The sequence below is a fragment of the Siniperca chuatsi genome, linkage group LG1 (assembly GCF_020085105.1).
Source record: "Siniperca chuatsi isolate FFG_IHB_CAS linkage group LG1, ASM2008510v1, whole genome shotgun sequence".
Classification (NCBI taxonomy): domain Eukaryota; kingdom Metazoa; phylum Chordata; class Actinopteri; order Centrarchiformes; family Sinipercidae; genus Siniperca; species Siniperca chuatsi.
In genome coordinates this window covers 31,403,332-31,425,568 of record NC_058042.1, presented here as the reverse complement: position 1 = coordinate 31,425,568, position 22,237 = coordinate 31,403,332, and the positions used below count along the sequence as shown (strand labels likewise).

Genomic DNA, 22,237 nt, shown 5'->3' with positions numbered 1-22,237 from the left:
AACACATGCAAACAGTCAAAATGCAAATAAATTAAGAAAACATCGTCACCAATTTCACAACACGTGCAGCATTTAGAAAAATACACTGCCAACAGAGAAAACACAACCAAATACAGAAACGCTGTACAGAAACGTAGCACAGACGACAACAGAAACTGTTTCCAGGGGACACTTGCCAGACCTTTGCTTTCATTTTAGCATGTAGATGATCACTACATAGTGTATTTTTTTAAGTGACTAACTACCAAGTAACTTGAGATGAAGACTCACCTACACACGACAGACAGTGATCAGAAACGTGGTAAAGGTGTTTAAATGCCAAACTATCCCAGCTGCTACTCCAGATAGCATATTCAGGTTTCCCAAAACCATGATAAGGCCTCATCCAGGTTTCTGAAAGTAGGATATGATGGTTATACGTGCAAAGAGATGATCCAAACACTGACTAAGACGATCAAAACGAGGATACTAGTGTCCATGTAAACAGACTGATAAATGAATTGTTAAAAAAGTAACCTGCTAACAATATCAACTGACTGTTTCCTGTAACTGTCAGCATGCCTATCTTAAAGTTCTGAGAGCTTTCCTTGACAAATTTTAGTTCTGGACAACAGTGAAGCATTACATGTACAGGTGCTTTTCTCAATTCAGATAGGCCTTGTCTGAATGAGGTTGAGGGTGGAGCATTTCTCAAAGCTACAAATATTTTGTATAAGTGTCTTTCATCATGGCAAATGGTAAATGGTAAATAAGTGCACTTATATAGTGCTTTTCTACTATAGTGGACAAAGTGCTTGTTGCTTCTCATTCACCCATTATCTCTCTCTCTCTCTCTTTCTCTCTCTCTCACACACACACACACACACACACTCTTGCACGCAATCGTGTTTCCATCACTTCAGAGGATACACTGACTTACATTTATTTCCTGGAGACTTAAACTAAACCTAACCACTACTTGCCTTACTCTAACCCTAACCCTGACCACGCCCTTGCCCTAACCTTAAACCATGTCTTCACCCTAAAATTTAATGATTTACATTATGGGGACCTGCGTGTTCCCTCAAAAGGAAGGCGAGTCCCCACAATAAGACTGTATAAACAGATTTATGTCCCCACAAGATGAGTAATACATGTTCACACACGCACACACACCCTCGCACACACTCACACACACATGTTGCATGTTGAAGCCGGAATGCAAGGAGCTGGCCAGACCATCAGTACCAATTTGGGGTTCAGGATCTGGCTCAAGGTCTTGCTTTATTTGTATTTCTTTTGAAAAGATCACGAATAACAAACACAAGATAGAATGAAGTCGCTGTTCATACATACTGTACATGTCATTATTAAGACCTCTGTCTCCTCATACAAAAGTCTGAAAGTAAGTTTTCTTCTGTTCTTCTCATATGTGAAGTGAGTTTTATTAAACAATATAGAATGTTTGCTATATGCCAAAACAACTGTAATTAACATGTCTCCATGATGAACTGAGTGGGAACCTGCTGTGAACATCTGTTTTGAAGTCAACATGAGCTTTTATTTCTTGGGACCGTTATTCTTGTTCTATGGAGACTGTCATTGTTCTTATTAACTTAATACAGGGAATCAAAAAACAGGGAATGAGAAATAAAGGTTTATATAAGAGAAATCTGATTTGGGGGAAAACGTCTCCCAGAACAATAACAGGTGATGGCTGAGAAGGAGTTATAAAGAGACATCAATATATCATGGCAAAGATACAAAAACAGTAAACAAAAAAATGACAAACAGGGATTATAGCAGTGTCTTTGGTCATTAGAGAAATTTCATATTAAGGAAAAATTAACCACCACAAACACACACTTATCCTTATCTCACTCACCAACTCCCTTGACCTTCCCCTTAGACATTCATTATTATCATCTATTGTAACACATGACACTGGGGGGCTAAAACAAAAAATTGACAGCTAAACCCTTCCTCCAAACAGTGGCTGTCCAATCATAGCTCAGCAAATGTAAAACTAGGCACAGCAGGCCAGTCAAGCTTCGGATGCTGTAGTAAGAGTGATGCTCAGTATACAAAAGAGTTTGGAGAGTCGTGTCTTTTTCTTTGTCTTTCCACAACCAAAAATACAAAAGCAGACATATAAGGAATGGATTAAACAATGTGTTTATCAGCTCTAATGTACCTTACCCAATTTTACCTACAGTGCTAACCTAGCGTTACTTTCAAGGCTGAAAATGAGCTAGCCAAATTATGTGGACTCAGATTTTTTTCCCCTCCTCATAAAACCTTTTTCCCATGTAAAAGTGAAATGTACTGTTTGAAAATACTAACAATGAAGCATGCATCTAACCTCCGGGTTGCTTTTCCAAGTAACGGGGTGATGTTAGAAAGAAATAACAGCCAGTATTTCATTATTTTAAGAAAATAATGCAATATCAGACTTACTAGCTCTACCCTGCAATATAAGGACATTGCTACTCCTTTATTTCCATGTCTTCTACATAGATCATCAACTAGTGAGGATGCTGACTGTTTACCTGGACATGTAGCTTTAGCTTCAGTCTGTTTTGCAGCATTATACAGCACTGAGATGTCGTTATTTATTGTTTGTAGCTATTCATATGAGTTATGTGAAGACTGCGTTTCCAACCAAAAAAGTTAATTAGCGAGATATCAGCAGCTGATAAGATCTGCCAGGGACAGTTGTAATTTCAGAGAGAAACTGATGGTCAATGACTAAAAATGACCCATTATTTTTAAAAATTACTGCTATTTTCAAGTGGCAAATTTGCTATTTATTATTGTAAACTGCATACGTACAATGCTAGATTAGAAAGCAAGACAAGCACAGCAACATTAACTTCCGTCTCTCCTTTCTCTGTGTGTCTCAAACACACACTTTTAATCAATTCCACCTGTTATGTTATGTTTGTATCAGTCTGTGTGTATGTTCAAATGTGTATGAGTTCATGCCTCTATAATACATTTAACATTTTAATTCATTTAAATGGTAATTATCGGCATACAATTCTTCTACAATCTTCATGGTGTAATACTTTTTCAAATAATTGGAGTCACACATACAGCGAAAAATACAGATATGAACACACAAATACATACACGTAAAGGTGTATAGACACATGCAAGAACATTACAGGAAGCCTCACAGGGTAGTTTCCGTGGCAACAGGCAGGTAATGGTAGGTACAGTAATAGGGTCCTGATGGCAAAGTGACGGCACATAGATGAAAGGAGGCTATTCTGTCACTCACCAGGAAGTGAGAAACATGCCGTGAAGAGGTGCATCTGAGAGTTAGTGTGTAGAACTCATGGAAACATGGAAAAAACAAATAGTTCTCTTTTCTTCCTCGTGCTTTCTTTCTTTCCTTTCTTGCACCATGACCAGTTTCTAAAAGAAAGTATGCCACTAACTTAAAAATAGCACTGTTCAGTATAATGTTTAGACTTGCAGGCTGCATTCACCCTACACTGGCAAAACACATACACACACACACACACGTTTACTTAGGTCACTTTTGGGGACTTACATAGTGTTACATTAATTTCCTGGTGACTTACCTTAACCCTAACCGTAACCACTGACCCAAAAATCAGCTTCTTCCCAAATTGGGGACACGGCTTTTGTCCCCAATTGGACAAGATGTCCCCAGTTAACTGGTCTTTAGTCTAAAATGTGTCCCCAAAGGTAAGTCAGACCACACACACACACACACAGAGAGAGAGAGAGAGAGAGAGAGAGAGAGAGAGAGAGATACTCATTATTGCATGCTTCCTACTCCAAGAAGCAATACAAATAGGGCAGATTTTCTACCTGGATAATGATATATTTAATGATCTCTCACTCCCTCTCTCTCTCTTTTCCTCTGTCCATCACATGCATTGACTCAACACACACATGCATATGCTCTCCCATAAATACAGGCAAACACAGCATATCTACAGGGAAAGTAATGAATTTTATCTTCTGAAATTTTATCTTCCCAAGCTGTCCCTGCTGTATCTGTTTCCTCAAAGACATAACAGATGTGTCTGCTCATTCCCTGTGCGTGTGCATAGAAATGCATTCGCACAAGCATGCATGTGTGTGTGCCAGCATGGATGACTCTGGAGTTATGTGTGTGCATTTGTGCGTGTGTGTGTGTGTGTGTCTGAGTGATACATCATAGATGGTCCAGTACTGTATTTGTGGCAGCTATAGTGGAGGGTCGAGGGCTACAGAAGAAAAACTAACTGATTATCTGCTGTCACTGTCAGTAAATCAATACAACACACACACACACACACACACACACACACACACACATACACACACACAATAATCCCCTCCCGCAATAAACAACATAAACAAATGCATATCAGATGCATGATGCATGAATGCACTTTATAACTACATCACTCTGTCCATACCAACACCGCACTTTGCTGGGACCTTCTCAATTACTGAATACACAAACACACACACACACAGGCGAGCGCACAAAGTGTGGGCTCAGGGCCTCCTGAGGGTGCTGGTGGGCACGGCTGATTGACCCTGCCACACCAATCTGCCCAGCTTTCTGCCAGAAAATCAACCAATTAAAAGATGCAGTCACCACAGCAGCACTGGGGGGGAAAAAGCACTGGAATTGTGGGTAACGGCAGCTGCAATGTTGAATTGGGAAGCAGCTGTAAAGAGCTGACCTGACAAGGCAGGATTCTCTTTCACACTCCCTCACTCTCACACTCACTCTCTCTCTCACGCACACAGCTTTGGTTGTCTGTATTTTATATGCTTCACCCATAGATTGGTATGCAATTTATCTCCGACCATCTCTCCGACCATCCCTCAGTTGGAATGCGTTAAAGGCCCAAGTCTGAAAGGCTTTAGCCTTCAGTTCACTCAGCGTAACATTTTTCTATTTTTGCCTTATCCTGTTAAGTGTAGAGTCACATTATTTTAAGGTGTAAAATGTATCTTTAAACAATAAAAACAGAAAATCAAAGGGGAACACATCAATTTAATTAAAAGGAGAGAAGACATCAAAGAACAAGCAACATTTTCTCCTAGACCCTAAGCAAATAATTTCAGCAGACAGTGGCTGAATTTGAACTAGGGCTAGTTAGATCATCCTGGCACTCAAAAGAACTTAACCTAGAGAGGCCGACCCAGATTGTTTGTCTAAAACAATGCTTTCCAGTACAGAGAATCCAGGGCGATGCTGCTAAGACTGTTCCACGTAACATGGTGCTGTCTAACCCTAACCAACACGGGGGGCTTATAGCAGCTTTTACAGTTAAAACTAAACCCAAGTTTCATTGCATCCCATCAAAACCTCTTTCAACTGTGTTCTATCTGTTAAACACTGAACAATTATGTGAAAATCAGCAGTTTAGCAGCCTAACTCTTACTTACATGTGTTGGGAGAACTCAGGTGCCTCATCGTTGATGTTAGCCATTCGAATCCGTACTGTAGTTGTGCCAGTGCGAGGGACCTCCCCCTTGTCAATTGCCATCACTACAAACTCGTACAGGTGGTTGGGCCTCTCGTAGTCCAGAGGACCCGCAGGGAAAATGGTCCCATGAGGCGAAATGGTGAAGTCTGGACTCAGGGTGTAATAGGTCAGCTCTGCATTCTCCTCTGAGTCGCAGTCATTGGCTGACACTAAAGATGAGAACATAGAGATTGAGAATAGAGAAAAAGTTAGAAGGACTAAACAAAGACAAAACTGGGACCTAATAGATCCCAACCATTCCCTTTCCCTATGAAGTATGGTCTAATATGACGGTTGATTTATGTGCTGCACACCACCACCATTACTCTGGTGGTATAGTCAAACTGAACGCAGTTACACAGACCGTGAAAGCAGGGATGTTTGGATTGATCATGGTCAATTAATGTATGTAGCCTACATGAGCATGGGTATCAATAAAAATCAAAAATATACAAAATTGTAAAAATGACATTTTCTTTGATAGAGCATGAGGTTTTCATGATTTCATGGGGATGAATTAAAGAGAAAATGACTTTGTGGAGTAGAAGCTAGGGTGGATTTTTCTTTCTGTTTTTACAAGTTGAAGTTTGTTGTTGGGGCAGCTGATAACAGCACAATCCATTAGAGTTAGCGTCTATTAAAACTGGGCAAAATTTGGCTGAAAAGTTTACATTTTTCAGACATCTACAGACAGTCATCAGTTGTTTCGGCAGCATTTCAATGGCAAGAGGTAGCAGGTTAAAAATTAAAATCATTTACACACACTACAGCATTATTGCACATTTACAAGTGAGACGTCACTGCAGCACTAGCGGCTTGTGTACTTTTGCCTCCTTCTCAAATTTGTTTATATTTTATCTACAATGAACTGAGGCAAGGGTTGGTTTCCATGGACAAGGGCTTTGCATTGACTGAGCTGTCCTGTGAAAAAAACAGATACTAACACAATGCTGCATCACTATGATCTATTTTTCACCTTTTCTTTTTCTGTCCCACTTGGGTTTCTTTAGAAAAACAACAAGAAAGTACAATATGTTCTCTTATTAATGTACAGCCACGTTTTGTTCTTGTTTCTTGTATTTGAGCAAACAAACTCAGCATGAACACAGGATACCTATTCATTTCTCATTCTATGTGACCAAAGTGAAGATTGAAAAGGTGATGCTCACACTGACTTAAATGTTCAGTTTTATAACACAAGGGGAGTGAGTGTTATTTGCACAGCATGCATTGAAAGGACTGTCATTTTGCAACATTTCTGATTCTACATTGCACATTGAGAATCCATGGAGCCAGGACTTGCTCCACCACAAATTGATTGCCTTGCTAAAACTGAAAAGACCACCAGGGATTTGAATAAGCATATTTTCCGCAAACAAGTCATTTCACCATCAAACTCTCAATTCTCCAATTCACCTTACATTGCATTTGGCTCGTGTGCCCATACACACACACAAACACAGACCCACACACAAACACCCATGCACACTGTTTGCTTCAACTAACAAACTATACTTTATTGCCACAAAGCCTTGGGGAAACTCCAGCACGTTTCAAATTAATAATTTTAACAAAATGTCATCAAAACAAAATATCTCAGTTTATTAAAAGATGTTTATAAACTCTGTCAGTGTTTATTCACATGATTTGTTGTACTTCATTATGTCAGTACGAGTCCAATTTCATTTTGAGTATATTAGCTTAATTGATAATTGCAATTTGCACAGTGTTGTGGTATTAAACAAATGTTTTTATACTTGAACAACCATCAAACTAAAATCAATTACTGTAACCTGGTTTGGGCTCTGGTGCATTTGCATTAAAAAATGTGGATCCATGTAGAGCTGATGATGCAGGTTGACAGTCACCAAAACTGTCCAAAGAATTCGTTATCAAATGTCCACATGACTTCATGCTTTCAGCTTTGGGTTTGTTTGTAATAAGCCAGAGCGAACGCAAAATGGACCAAAACTAAAAGCCAACAACTTTTTTTCCTTAGTCTGGACCAAATGATCTCAGTAAGAAGCACGGGAACCAAAGAAAGCTGGACACATCAACATTGGATCTTTAGTTTCTTTCCCTCTGTTGGCATCATTTGGCTCAATTCAATTTTACTCATATAGCGCCAATTCATAACAGAAGTTATCTCATTGCACTTTTCCTATAGAGGTCTAGACGGTACTCTTTATAATATTATTTACAGAGACCCAACAGTTTGGCATAAACCTTCACATAGTGGCCTGGCTAGTAAGCATGAGCATGCTGTGTGCAATTGCACCCAAATTACAGAATTTCTCAAGTTCTAAGTTCATGTTACTGCATACCTACAAATTCTTGACAAAAATGGTTACCTATCACACAACCACACAGATTGATTTGAAACAAATCTGCATAAAACTCATGCAAACAGTACGAAAAGAAGAGGAGATGGCAGGGTGAGTGTGAAAGCTTATATATGTATATGAGTAAATTCCTACACAACACTGTAAGTAGGATGGATGTTTCATAAATTGCCATAAGCATTGGTTTGCAGCTTCTGCTTCTATATGTGCTATGTCATATTGCCTTCTATTTAGCAGGGAAAAAATTGCCATACACAACTGAAAACTGCATCAAATCAGGTGTGGAAATGGCTGTTGTTGTCCAGAAGATGCTCCTCACTATGGTGTTTGTAATTTCTCTTATACAGATTTATGTCAGCCTTGCAAGTTGGATAAAGTGATTTACAAGGACTGACATTTTTCTGAATTGCAGCTGAAATATAACTGTTTTGCTGCTGCAAAATGATGAATTACCTCTCATCCAATGACGATGAGTAGAAAATGAACTGCAGTACTAATGTCTGCCAGTCCAATCCCATGCAATGACCATTCACATGTCACATGAGTCAATATTTAATTTACTAAGTACAAATTTGTACTCTTCAGAGCACCATTTGAGCATGTATTTATCAGTAAGTCCCTTATTTACATATTTTTGAATCATCATTGTTGTGCTGGCATTACTACATAGGGGGGAGGCACAGTATATTTCTGGCTGCATCTCCCATGTCTGTCTGTAAGCGAGATATTTGGCTTGCTTGGTATTCTGCAGTTGAAGTACACATTTGTCCACTCTCACGATGAAACTGATTACGGGATTACTAGCACATGATTTAGCAAAACGATGCTGGATGCCTATTTTTCCCTGCTCATTTAATTGAATACTGTGCCTTTTAACCCTTTTACACAAGTAAGGGGGAAAAAACATGTCTTTATTTCAGGAGGTTGGGCTGTTCAGCTTCAGGTGCACTCAGAAATGGATCAGGTGGATTTAATTGTATTTATTGCAACATGCATTTGAGCATTTTTGTTTTAAGGTTTTCTGAATTTTTATGAGAAAAACAGGTGTTTTTGGCAAAGGTGCACCTTGCGTAAGCAACAATTTTTCACCTAAGTAAGTTTAAAAGCTAATTGCCTATGTTCAAATTGAAAAATTGGAAACTCTGGAAAGGTTGTAGGATACATATACCATTTCAGAAATCATAATAAGCAAATACAGTCTGTTCATGAAACAGTGAAAGCTGATTTTTAATTTTCAATATTGGGAGCTCCTCATATAGATTTTTATATGACATCTGTTTTTTGTTTTTTACCAAAGATACTCACAAAATTACAGACAGCCCTCTCCCAACCCAAACGTGCAAACACATACAGTACATGCACATGGGTGGGGACACACACACACACACACACACACACACAGACACGCACAGCAGGGTGAAATTTCTCGCCTTCCTTGGTGCACCTGTTGATGGCAACAAGCTGAGCGCCTGCTATGCCTCCTACACCATACTCACTCTCTCATTCACTCACTCACTTATTAGCATTTGCTAGCATTTTTATTAGTTAGTTCTGGTGTTCCGTAATGACAATTAAGCAAACACCAAGTAGAATGAACCTTTATTATTTACATTTTTTTTTTTTATTAAATGGCCCATAGACTCATGTTTTTTAGCTACGCTAATGGCATGGCTCTAGGGATGGCAATGTTGGTCTGTCAGTTAGTCCAAATTTTTGGTCCACACTGAAATATCTCAACAACTATCGGATGGATTGCCATGAAACAGTCATGGTCCCCAGAGGATGAATTTGGGGCTATCATCAGGTCAAAGTTCCAATTTGTCCAATACTTTGGTTTATGACCAAATACCTGCAAAACTAATTACCATCAGCCTCAGCTATACTTTTGTGTTTAGTGCTAATTACGGTAGCAAATGTTTCATGCTAACATGCTAAACAAAGATGATGAACATGGTAAACATTATACATGCTTTACATGTTAGCATTGTCATTGTGAGCATGTTAGCATGCTGAAGTTAGCATTTAGCTCGAAGCACCACTGTGTCTGAGTACAGCCTGTGTGGCGTAGAGTCTTGTTAAAACATACTACGACATAGCCAGGTGCATCTTTGGAACCCAAGGTGAACAACTAGAAAGTAAGCTGAATGTCCACGGGCAAGTCATTTAACGTTACCTGACACACAAATCATGGCTGAAATAGCTGGAATACTGGATTAGAATTGGATTAGAATCTCACAAAATCTTATGGGGAAAAACTGTATTAATCATGCTGTTCCCCATAGCTTTTTGTGCTTGTTGAGGGCCTGGTGAGTGTTCTCTGCTAATTGTTTCACTTGGCACAGATTTTTTTTTTCAGTAGTTGATTCATATACAGCATGTCTTTGGCACATACTAACTACTGTGACATGGTGTACCGCAAAACACTCATCTCCTTGCACTCTCTCAAGTACGATACTGGCAAAGCATATTCTCATGAGCAACAACAACTGAGTAAAAAACTATGGATAAGTAGTAGGTCTATACAAGGAAAAAAACATCAATATCTTTTCTCCTTACTGTGTGCTGATCTGCTGAGGTGTGCACATGTTAAAGCCCTTGGTAGTTTAAGTTCTATATATGTAAAGCATAGTCTGATATTTAATTTATATTAAATATATATACATTTGTTTTTTATTTTCTCACATCTCTACCAAAGCAAGCCACCACTTAAGGAGACTTCACCCATCCCACGATCAGATGACACAATCATGGCTAGAAAGAAATCACTATTTAGAGGCAGCTCTTTTACCCATTTGAAATTTTGTCCCCTTTGAACTGCGTCCTCATGAAAAAGAAGCTGAGCCTGAGACTGCTGCACCATCCGGCTAGCTGCTTTTATTATTATTTTAGTTATTACATAACTCTGCCTTATGACAAGTCCAGAGGTTTGTGGTATGTTTGACACCCCTGTTCTAACATGTTCCCAGCTTTAGCCAAATTTTTATTCTCACTGCTATGTCATCATTAATGTTGTTGCTGGAGTTTTGACATCTTCTACTTCTGATTGCTAATAAGATCTGTAAGTTATTACTTTGAACTCGTATTGTAATTTTTCAACAATTAATAAACAGAATTCATATACCTTTTCCAGAACACAGATGTACAGGCAAGCAAGAATGGGTCTACACGAAACACATATTTACAATTTTTGTGGCAACATCCAGTTGGTTTTTTCCTGTTATAGGTAAGCAAAAAAAAAAAATCTATTTAGATCAAAATTCCATTTCAGTTTCTGAAATTCAACATAATTGATTGAAACCCTCAACAAATGTGTTACAGACCTTTCTACTCATTTGCAAATCCTCATGTTCGGTTTTACTCAACTAAATGATCTTCGCTATGCGCAATTTTGGCTGTAAAGGCAGTATGACTATTTTCTTAGGGTACAAAGTGATTTTACAGGTCGTAGCTGTTATTTAGTGTGACACTGTGTGTGTTTATAAACTATGTGCATATACCTCATTGTGGCCTTTATAAAATAGCCTATTTGACAAATGGCAATAATGATAGTGGTGAGGATGACTGCAATGATCACAACACATATCAGCAAGAACACAGCACAAGTGTAAAACAACAAAGCTTTGTAATGTGAATCCAACCCAAAAGTTTTCCGCCTGCAGCCGAAGCTAATGAGCACTTCCAATGAGGTGTCATAACTGCAATCATTAATAAATTACGTACTGCATGCAGTGTTTCATTTTCCTGCATTTTGTTCGTGTCAATACTCATTTGCAGCTCTGTTGGAGTTTCCCTTTTTAGCCTACAGTAAGTAAACCCGTTTATTCAATTTTAAGTATCACTTTGTTTTGGACTTTAAATAGAATGATCTTGAGCTGCTTTTAAAACATTGTTTGATTAGTCATGCAATTTTGATAAATTATTACACTTTTTAAGAAATTCTTTTTTTTTTTTTAAAGTAGAATGTGGCTACCAATGCAGTCTTTGTGCAGAGTGTAGAAGGAAAGAGAAGTGTGAAATGCTTTGCTGTCAGGTTTGTTGGCAGTCTGTGAGAACCTAAAAAAGTGTGGGCTTCTCAGTGTTAAGTGTGACAGATCAAATTGTGATAAGTCATACCCACAATAGACCCACAGATAAGACCCACAACAGTTACCATTAACATTTCCTCAAATAGGATGAAACTTAAGCGATCCCCATGTGGAAATTGGGTCATTACAGGAAAGGAGAGGCTGGAGCAGCTGCACTGATGGAAGTACCAGTGATTTCACGGCTGCCAGTGCTGACAAGTACCTACTCAGTTTCCTGACCAGTCAAAACACATGAATGTTAAAAAAGCTCAGCCACTCTTATTTAGTTCTGAGAGCCACTACAGCAGGGCTTCTCAGACATTTACATATCACAGACCCCAACGGGCACACAAGTAGCCCACTGAGCTGCACCCGGTTTAGCTTTACTTCCAGGGACTCATAAGGTGAAATATGTATTGTTTTTCATAAAGTAACCACCTAATATGGACATAGAGAAAATAAAACCCCTCTTGTGATTCACTGGTATTTTCAACTGGTGATATTCATTCAATCCAGACTGGAAAAAGGGACACCACTGCAGCATTTCCCTCAATAACATCATGATTTATGCATTCTGTATTGTAGTTATCAGATGTCTCACCTTGCAGCAGGGAGGTTGCAGTTGTCACAGTTTCTGGTACACCATCCTTGCTGTAAATAGACTGGAGGAACTCTGGAACGCAGTCATTTTCATCAACAATAACAACTCGCACCTGAGAGAGAATTGAGGACGGGAGAGACAGGAAGTCAAAAAAGGGAGGTGGGGTGGCATGACATCAAGTTTAACCTTCATTACACAGACTTTTCACTTAAATGCGGCATGAAAACACACAAATTCCTGTCACATGTAGTCATCAAATCCAGTGGCATTAAAATCTTAAAGGTGAAAAATAATCTATCGACATGGTGTGATAATTCTTTTTTTAAACTGATTCAACTTGCTTTAAGGATTCTTCTGACAATATAAAAATGTTGAAAGTTGAACGACACCAAGTCTTGTTTACCTCGTGATTCTACTATATACCTTTGTGAAAAATGCAAAAATGATTGTATATCAACATACATCTGGAGCATGTTACTTAACAGAAAAAATAACAAAAAAATGATTAAAGAATAAAAAATTTGTATAGAGTTTCTGCATTTCCGATCTCATACATGTTTCAGTAACGCTGTTACTGTATCTACATGTGCTAAAACTGCCCAGGCAATCACAAGTGGAAAAGCTTGAGATTAAAAGTCACACTGGCTTGGTGTTATGAAAATTTTAAATCTGGGATTACTACTTCAGGCACCATCCGGAATTGGTTTTCTTTGGGTCCGGAGTCGTTTTCATCTGCGAGTAACCCACATTAACCCTATCCCTACCCAAAAGGAAGCCTCATCCCAACTGTCTCGAAAGGCATGCCCTGACCCCTCTGGTCTATTTACCCCTCCTCAGAGAGGGAGTTGCTGCAGAGTTTGCACTATGGTCTCTTCAGTAGGTCAGCCGACAATGCAATCTTGTGTGTGCAGTGTGCAGTTTTTCAGAAGCCCTGAACTAACATATGAGAGTGGATCAGTGTGCTAAAATGGATTTGTATGGTGTGGGTGTGGGTGTGGGTGTGGGTGTGAGTGTGAGTGCGTGTGCGTGAGACACTGTAATGATGTTCAGTTCATTGGGGACATGAAGGCAAACACAGCATCTTCTGCCAGATGTTGAATGCCTGCTTGCAGCATTCAGGAGGAATAAATACAGATATGGGCTGGCAAGTGAGCCTCTCTGACCCCAGCCCCACTTCTTCTCTTCCATATAAATACAACGGCATACACACAAACACACTACAGATCACTCTCTGATACAGACACACACACACACACACACACACACACACACACACACACACAGTAAGTAGTGTGTAAATACCACTGTTATTAAGTCCTGGTTGGTAAGATGAAGTTCTGTAATATCAGTTAGTCCTTCAGCAAAGATCAGCTTCAAAGCAATGGACAACAAAATAAAATCTGACCATGTCAACTCCCCTGTGGTGATTTGTATGTGTTTGCAAGTGACTGATAATCTTTGTTTGTCTGTGTGTGTGTGTGTGTGTGTGTGTGTGTGTGTGTGTGTGTGTGTGTGTGTTTGCTTGCCAGAGTGAGCAAGCCTATGTGTCAGTATGACAGGAAACGGCGAGGGTTAAACAAGATATATGAACGTAAGGTATATGTGTGAACAAGGCTGAGGAAAAGCAAGATTGAATGAGAAGAGAGGGGAAGTCAGCCGTAATACAGCAAGATGGGCTCAAACACACTCACACAGACATTTGTGTGCACACACACGCACACACACACACACTCAGGGAAGCTGCAGGCAGGTCTCAGGCTGGTTAGGTAACTAATGGTGCCAATGAGCTATCACTCCTGGAGGGAGAAACCTGGAAACTACCTGCAAATTAAAGTCATGCTCAGTGACTCCAGTCCACACAAATACACCACCCCTGTTCACTATTTTGATTTCTGAAAAGCAGAATAAAATCAAAAAGCAAAAAACTGACGTGGTGGCATTATTTCTACAGTCTTCTTTGGAAAGCAAATGAACATAATTGTTTTCCACCATATTAATGCTATAGTTAACTTTAATATGAGAACGAGGGAAAAATGGAATGTCTTAAATATGAGGAGCTTGCTTATAGGATCAACATGAACTGTTTAAAATAGAAGCAATTCTGATCCATATTCATTAACAAACAGTTACCTATCTCTGGATAAAATAAGCAGGTGAGCTGTCAGTCACCATTATTGCATGTGCAGCAAGTGTCTCCAATATAAGCAGTCTCAGGACAGCTGCATTCTTGTCTAAAATCAAACATAATGCATACAACCAAAATGCCATAGCACATTTTGGCATTGTCACAGGTGGTCATTTGTTGATTTAGATTGGTTGCCATTCTGAAGAGGGCGGGTCTTATGTAATATGAGCCACTAGCAAAGAGAGCGCGAGAGCAGAGATATGGACGGTTGAGAGGACTGGAGTAGATCTGAGCGGGGCTGGTCCGACCACGCCGTCGAGTCAGTGACACTGCAGGGAACACAACATTCACAGAAAACACAGAAACAATAAATATTGGCAAAAGGGTCTTAATACAAAATACCTAAAGTCAGATTTTTTGTTGAGGCCTAGAGGAGCCACAGTCTGTAGTCTTTGGATCCAGGATGCCTCACACTTTAAAAGTAGAGAATCTGAGTCACATCCTCATCAGGGCAAGTCAATCTTCTCAGTCCATAAGTACCAAAGAGACAAGAACAGGTAGCTCCAGTGAAATAAGTGTCCACAGGTTAGGCCAGCTTTTCTAGTTTATAGTACTGCGGTGTTCAGCTACCGTGAGCCATTGCTTGCTTTATATCTTTCCAAAATAGGCCATATCCAAGGGCCAAGAGACAACGCTTCATAAAGGAATTATAACTAGAGGGTCGTATTTAAAGTAGATTCATATGTGCTACTGCATGGAGTCATGCAGTCATTGCACCTATAATTGCCTGCCACTAATTGGGGAAGTAGAGCTGAGAGCCAGATCAGAGCTGACGAGTTTGGCTTTTAATTACAAAAAGAGAAAGAAAGCTCAGAGAATAGCTTGAAAAGAGAATTGTTTAAGTTTAACTGTTGTTTGTTAATAGCCATTTCATGGGTGTGCTGTAAGTCCAGACAACTACAACCCCAAAGTCCTTAGTTCGAATCCAGCTGTAGAAACTTGCTGCATTCCTAAGGAAATACATTTTTTGGGTTTTTCAAAAGAAAATTGTAGGAATCCATCTGTGTTTATTGTAGTTACTAAAAGAAATGCTGCTAATTGAATACAAATCCGTACATTGTGACAGTCCCTTAGTGCTATGAATGGACAGAGCTGTGATACCAGGAAAACATCTGAATATCTTGAAAGTAGAAAAGTGAAGTAGAAGCCATTATGATCAGCAATGATCTCAGAATGTACCAGACAGACAGTGGTCTATAGATGTATGTGGGAGGAAATTGAGTTTCCTGACACATTTAGTATACTGTATGTATATAGTGCATAACTAGCTCAACACCAGGGAAGTAGCATTACACTTACAAGCCTGAAAAAATGCAGTACAGATGTCTGGTTATATTTTAAAGCAGGATTTGGATACCAAAATCACAAGGACTTCAAATGTATCTTGTCTGTGGACAGGTTTGTGAAAATATTTTGATTATATGTATCAGAAAACCATGTGTTTGGTTACTTAAGCATACACTGCCCCTTAGAAAGTAACACTTAATTTTTCTTTTCTCTTTAGCCTTCAGCAGTCTGTAAAAACATATGCCTCAGTTCATTCTGAATCTGTCTGTGCAGTCTGTTGCACAACAGCTCTTTGCCATTTTGGCTGTTTTCTTTCCATGTGAGTGCACCGATGGAAGACGCTGACTGTTGCATGTTTGCCACAGTGGAGGGAGTTAGTGTGGAATCACATCCAGACCCTCCATAAGTGACCGACAGCACAGCTGTTTATTTTTTCCAGAGGAAGACTGTTTTATAAAATACTGAGGAATTTAAACTTCGATTTATAGAATATATCAAAGGAATTGTGGTGGGGCATTACTTTGCTTGTCTCATAAATTTCACATTCAGTGGTAACACCACATGTTGTCAGCATGTGCTGGTATGGGATATGCTCCTACGGTATTTGTAAGACTCAGGTTTTTTTCTACCAAATTTTCAGGAAATTGAAAACACATCTAGTAAACAGTGTTTTCACCTGAATTTTATGTACTTACACAGACAAAGACACAAAATGTTTGCAGTAAAAGACTAAAGGGTAATTTAACATTTAAATTTCACCTCTATTTTGGCATTATTTGTTTTTATTCATCTGATGTTCACTATTTTTGATATTCTAAAAATAAAACCATTAGCCCAAAGAATATTCTAACTGGTATTAAGTCTGCTATCACATAATGTGTGTGCTAAAATGTTAGCGTGGAACCTACAGTTCGATCAGTCAGCACAGACAAGTATTAGCATGGAGCACTGGAGCCAATGCACTATTAGGTACACTTGGATGATTTGGGTGTCTGTGTTCAATAAATAGGTCGGTTGACCAAGAAAGCATCTATAAAATGTACTATGTAGATTATTTCTAGTAAAACAGAAGGGGTGTAAATAGAATGAATATTTAAACAGTTGAATGTCGAGTGGATGTATCATGCCTTGTCACCACCATACACTACACCAATAAACCACTTAAGCTTTGTTGTAGCCATTCAGCCCTCCATTATCCTCTCAATTGCTCCAATGTGATGTAATGGCTGATACTGTAATTTTGTTCAGGAGGCAGAAAAGAGCAAATATAGGGGCATTAAATCTAATATAAAGCACAGGGCATATGTAAAAGGTTTACCCTGTCAACAAGCCTACAACACCATTAGCCTACAACACCATTTTCCACTGCTGATCAAGAACACTAAACACTCAGTATTGGCCAGTAAAATGTTTGAGATGTTCAGAGTACTACAAATAGTTTTTCTAGTAAAGCACCATAAAAAAAGTATTATTTGACACACTTTCACTCATTTCTAATGCAAATCAATTTCTTTTAAGAATTGTCTTTTTAAAAAAAATCAAATCAAATATTGGTGCCTCACAGGCAGTATGTTCAGTGTTCAACACACACACACAGCAAATGTTCTATCTGGTGGTGTTAAACTGCACAGATAGAGAGGCAGCTGTGGGGGCAGGGGTTGCAGTGTCTAGAAGGTGCAGGCTTTTCAGAGCTGATGGGACTGTACATGTAGATATTCAAAAAGTTTACCCAGGCTCCAGAGGGCAGGCACAGGGCTGAGGAGGCTGGCTACCAAGGGCAGGAGTGTGAGCAGACCAAGGCACATACCATCATCCCTTGCCTTTTTATTTCCTATTTCTTCTCACCATTGAATCTAGTACCCATACAGGCTCTTGGTGCTCTGTAGTCCACTGGGGCCCAGAGAGGAGCAGTTGAGGACAGATGGTTCAGCAGGACATGTTTGAGCCTGAGGCCAGAATAATGACGGAAACCAGACCAGATGCATCGATGCCTGCAGGGGTCAGCCGCTGTTCTCTTTCACTTCCACAAACATGAGGAAGTCTTTGGGAATTCCAGAGCACTCATTCCACAGACAAGTCTGTTTGGGTTTGACTGAAGACTACAACTGGACACATACAGTTGTCTTTTAGGTTGAGGGTTTTAATGCTCTTTTACAATCAATTCAGTTTAACGGCATCCCAGAACAACCCATGTAGCATTGATGAGTTCAAAATGACAAGTAAGTGACATCACCTCACTGGTAGAAGGCTTGTTAATTTGAAGACTTGTCAGATATTGTTTGCAGTATTCTGCATAGACTGTGTGAGACTTGACAAGACAACCTTGTAAGACAATCCAGTCATTGAATTTGACAGTGGAAATGTGACTTGGAATTCACATCACACACACACACACACACAAACCTCCGCTGCACTGCTCATGCTGTCCAGGCCTTCGCTGGCTCGCACCAATAGCAAGTAGCGATGCTGGTCGCTCTCATAGTCAATAGGACGGGTCAGGCTGATTTCACCAGTCTCTGCTGAGATGGAGAAGAGACTGCTGGGATTGATGAGGAGGCTGTAGCTGATAGTTTTTTTCTGGAAGGACACAGCAGGTGTGACCAGGAATCTGGGGAGACATGGAGAAAAAGTACATCATCGACTGAATTTGCAGTACAGGGTGGGGTAGAAGAGAGCAGAGTACGTATTTGCATGGTTAAATAGATGTCTTCCAAACATTCTTGTATGTTGAGTGGTGTAGAGAAGACTTCTGATAGGCCCTTTCCACTATAGGAAGTTAATGACCCATAACCTAAACCGAAGAACCTGTAATGCTTTCATTCTACGTTCTGCTTGAAGTTTCCGCTGTGTTTTGCAAACAGTAACGGTTTGGATATACGCCTTGGAAAAAGCACCACTGCTTTGGATACACTCCATTAAAAATGCGACACAAGCGCAAACGTCAAATTCATAGTGATTTCCCCCTGAATTAGAAGACAGTGAGGTGCAGGTGAAGAATCTGATGGAGAACAGACTGCATGAGCATTTCTTACTTTTTTTTTCTTCCAGAGAAAATGTAGCAGAAGATGAAGTGTTTAACAGCAACAGCCCCCTTTAGTGACAAAAACAGTTCATTACAGAAAACATTACAAGACCTTGAGGATAAACACATCACCCAATATTAATGCCGTTGACTCTCGAAGGAGTTAACGGTGCTCACGTTCATTAGTTGCAAATGGATACGTTCAGTTCACCAAAAATTCATGCACAACACTGGGTCGGGGCATACAGGTATAAAATGCTGAGTTGAGTTGGTGCTTGTTATTTTTTAGATGTGCTATCTCGACGCTTACACAATTTCCCTGATGAAATCAGCGTAAACAACAGACTGGATAATCCACTTTATTGGTTTGCCAAGTGTGTCAGTCAAATAAAAGAGGCTGGGCGGGAATAATGAGACCAATCCAAGGACACTAGTCTGTACCACTTTAGTCAGACCTGAGGCTTGATGTGCGTGTGTGTGTGCGTGTGTGTGCGCGTGTGTGTGTGTGCGCGCGCGCGCGCGTGTGTGTGTGTGTGTGTGTGTGTGTGTGTGTGTGTAAGGATACACAGGCCTATACAGTATAATGTGTGAAGGCATGCAGGCATGTATTGAATATCTGTGTGACATACATATTACATATCACACACTACGATCTCAAAGGAATAGTGTAAAGACCATGCATTACATCCATCACGGAACACTGCATCCCTAGTTAAACCTTTACAATACAACACTGTGTGTGTGTGTGTGTGTGTGTGTGTGTGTGTGTGTGTGTGTGTGTGTGTGTGTGTGTGTGTGTGTGTAAATCAATACTTGAAGGCAGTGCTTTAACTCTTGTGCTGCATATCATACATGCTCAAGGCTAAATGTGTCATGCTTTTAATATGGAAATCTAGCAGTCTGTAAAACATAGGTGTAAGGTATACAAGTATTCTTACAAGCTTTTGTTCCAGCTTTTAAGTCCAGTGTAATGACGTTTTGTTGAACAGATGTAAGAAAGATAAAAGAAATATTATGTATGCACATCAAATGTCTATAATGAATTCCTCTTTTCAAACACATCCTGTAAGCAATGTAAAACTAATGTTCATCGGCATGGATATCAATCGTGTCTGTGGTAGAAAGAGAATGTATGAGTGCACAGATATGTGTGAACCTGTAAAGTCCTCCAAGTGGATGTCTTGAGGAGAATTTCAAAGTAACAAATCCTGACAAACCCGACATATATATTCTGGAGATAATTCCAGAGATAGAACCAGGCTCTTTTTTTTTTCTATCCCTGTGTGTGTATGTGTATACTCACGGCTGTCCTTCAGGGGTGTTTTCCGGTATGGCAATGTTGAAGGAAGCATTGGTGAACTGTGGCGGCCGGGCTCCAGCAACCACAGAGACAACAGCAGGGGCGCTGCGGCTGCTCAGCCGGTCAGCAGCCACTACTGTCAGCAGGTACTCCCTGTCCCGCTGCAGGGGAAGGCCTGTAGTTCGTACCTGGCCGCTTTTCCTGTCCACTTCAAAACGACCATCACCACCTGCAGATAAAAGCAATGTGTTTGCTGATTGGAGCACCATTTACATTTTTTTTGTTAAATACATGGTACATGGCATAGTTTGAGACGTGGATCAAGGTTAATTACTGTTACAACACTGAGAATTTTTATAATGAGCAGGCTTCACAGAAGCTCACAGGCAACAATTAAAAAGAGAGAGACTTGAATGTGTGAACACTTCTCAACTGTGCTGTGTTACAGTGGTGTTACTTTAAGTAAAAAAAAAATATCAAAAGAACTTCAATTTCTATTCTTGCACAAAATATATAAATTCAGGCACTTTCAATAACCCATGTCTATTTTTGTCTATTTTCAAAAGCTTTCAAGGCTTTGATTATTTCCCCTCAAATTCACAAACTTTCAAGGATTTCAAGGGTCCATGGGAACCCTGTAAATATATACAGTATATCACATATGTATCCATCCATCCATCCATACCTATCATAAAATAAACTAATGCAGTTTGTTTAATTATACATTTCCAACATTTTCTACAGAATGGCCATAATCTGCATGTGTCTTACATGCATCATTGCTCACAAGTAAATTGAAATAACAGTAATAATTAAAATTATTGGATTTGTTGGACAAGATATGGAAGAGCAATCGATCAAAGAAAGGTTCAAAATAACCTTTTATGTATAATACATAATCCAACAAGACAAATGATACATTGAGAACAGTGAAAGGTAAGAGGTGACGTTTTTAGATGCACAATTAATCGAAATATTATCGAAATAGCAATATGGCCAAGTGCAATATCCAAATTGCAGAAGCTGCAATTTTTTGATAAAAGTAAAATGTGTGACAAAAAAAGCATTATAATGAAGTACTGTACTGCTGCAGAGATGCCCTGGCCTACAAATCTTGTTCCCCTGTTTGGTACAGACCCCAACAAATGTCACATCATGATGATTTTAATCGTTTTTTCAGTGGAATGAAAACTGTGATGCAAAAATGATCATTCCCACTAATCGTGAACCATATCATATGAGTCCTACAAATACTTAGGAATTTGGCTTGACAGCAGTCATTCAAGATTCACATTCAACATTTGACTCAAAATTTAAAAATCAAACTAGGTCTCTAGTATAGAATTAAAGGATGTCTGTCTATTTCCAACGGTAAAACTACTGTGCAGTCAATCTTCATGTCTGTCCTTGACTATGGAGATATTCTTTATTATCATGCTGCTCCATCAACACTTCAGCAGTTAAATCCTGTGTATCACAGTGCTTTACGCCTTATCACAAATCTCATACTCATCATTGCTCTCTGTATCACACAGTTGGATGGACTTTCTTACAGTGAAGAAGAAATAGCCATCTCATGTTATTCATCTATAAAGCTCTACTGTTGAAGCTTCCAAACTACCTCACATCTCTTCTCTTATTTAAATCCAGTAACTACAGTACACGATCCAGTGTACACACTAATGTTGCAGAACTGGTTTCAGATACTATGCACCTTTTAAATGGAATGAACCGCAAACTTCCCTCAAATTACAGTCTTACATTCCCCTTGGAGATTTTATAGCTTTATTGTCTGATGTTTTCAATGATTCTTGTAACTGTTTTTATTAATTCCTTGTTTATTGTGTAGTTATGCTGATTCTGTTTTTTGTTTGTGTTCTATTGAATGTTCTTGTTCAGAGGTCTCTCTTGGAAAAGAGATCTTAATCTCAATGAGACTGCCTGATTAAATAA

General features: G+C 39.3%; 1 protein-coding gene across 4 annotated transcripts in view; it reads right to left on the bottom strand.

Annotated features, from left to right (window-relative positions):
* The window catches only part of si:ch211-186j3.6 (neural-cadherin), a 310,397-nt gene that overhangs the window by 198,196 nt on the left and 89,964 nt on the right, over positions 1 to 22,237 (bottom strand). For all 4 annotated transcript variants that reach the window (XM_044167606.1, XM_044167542.1, XM_044167692.1 and 1 more), the window contains 4 exons: positions 20,288 to 20,513; positions 18,366 to 18,570; positions 12,491 to 12,602; positions 5,404 to 5,653 (listed from right to left, as the gene is read on the bottom strand). In XM_044167606.1, coding sequence (XP_044023541.1) covers positions 5,404 to 5,653; positions 12,491 to 12,602; positions 18,366 to 18,570; positions 20,288 to 20,513 — 793 coding nt within the window. The remainder of the gene's footprint in view (positions 1 to 5,403; positions 5,654 to 12,490; positions 12,603 to 18,365; positions 18,571 to 20,287; positions 20,514 to 22,237) is intronic.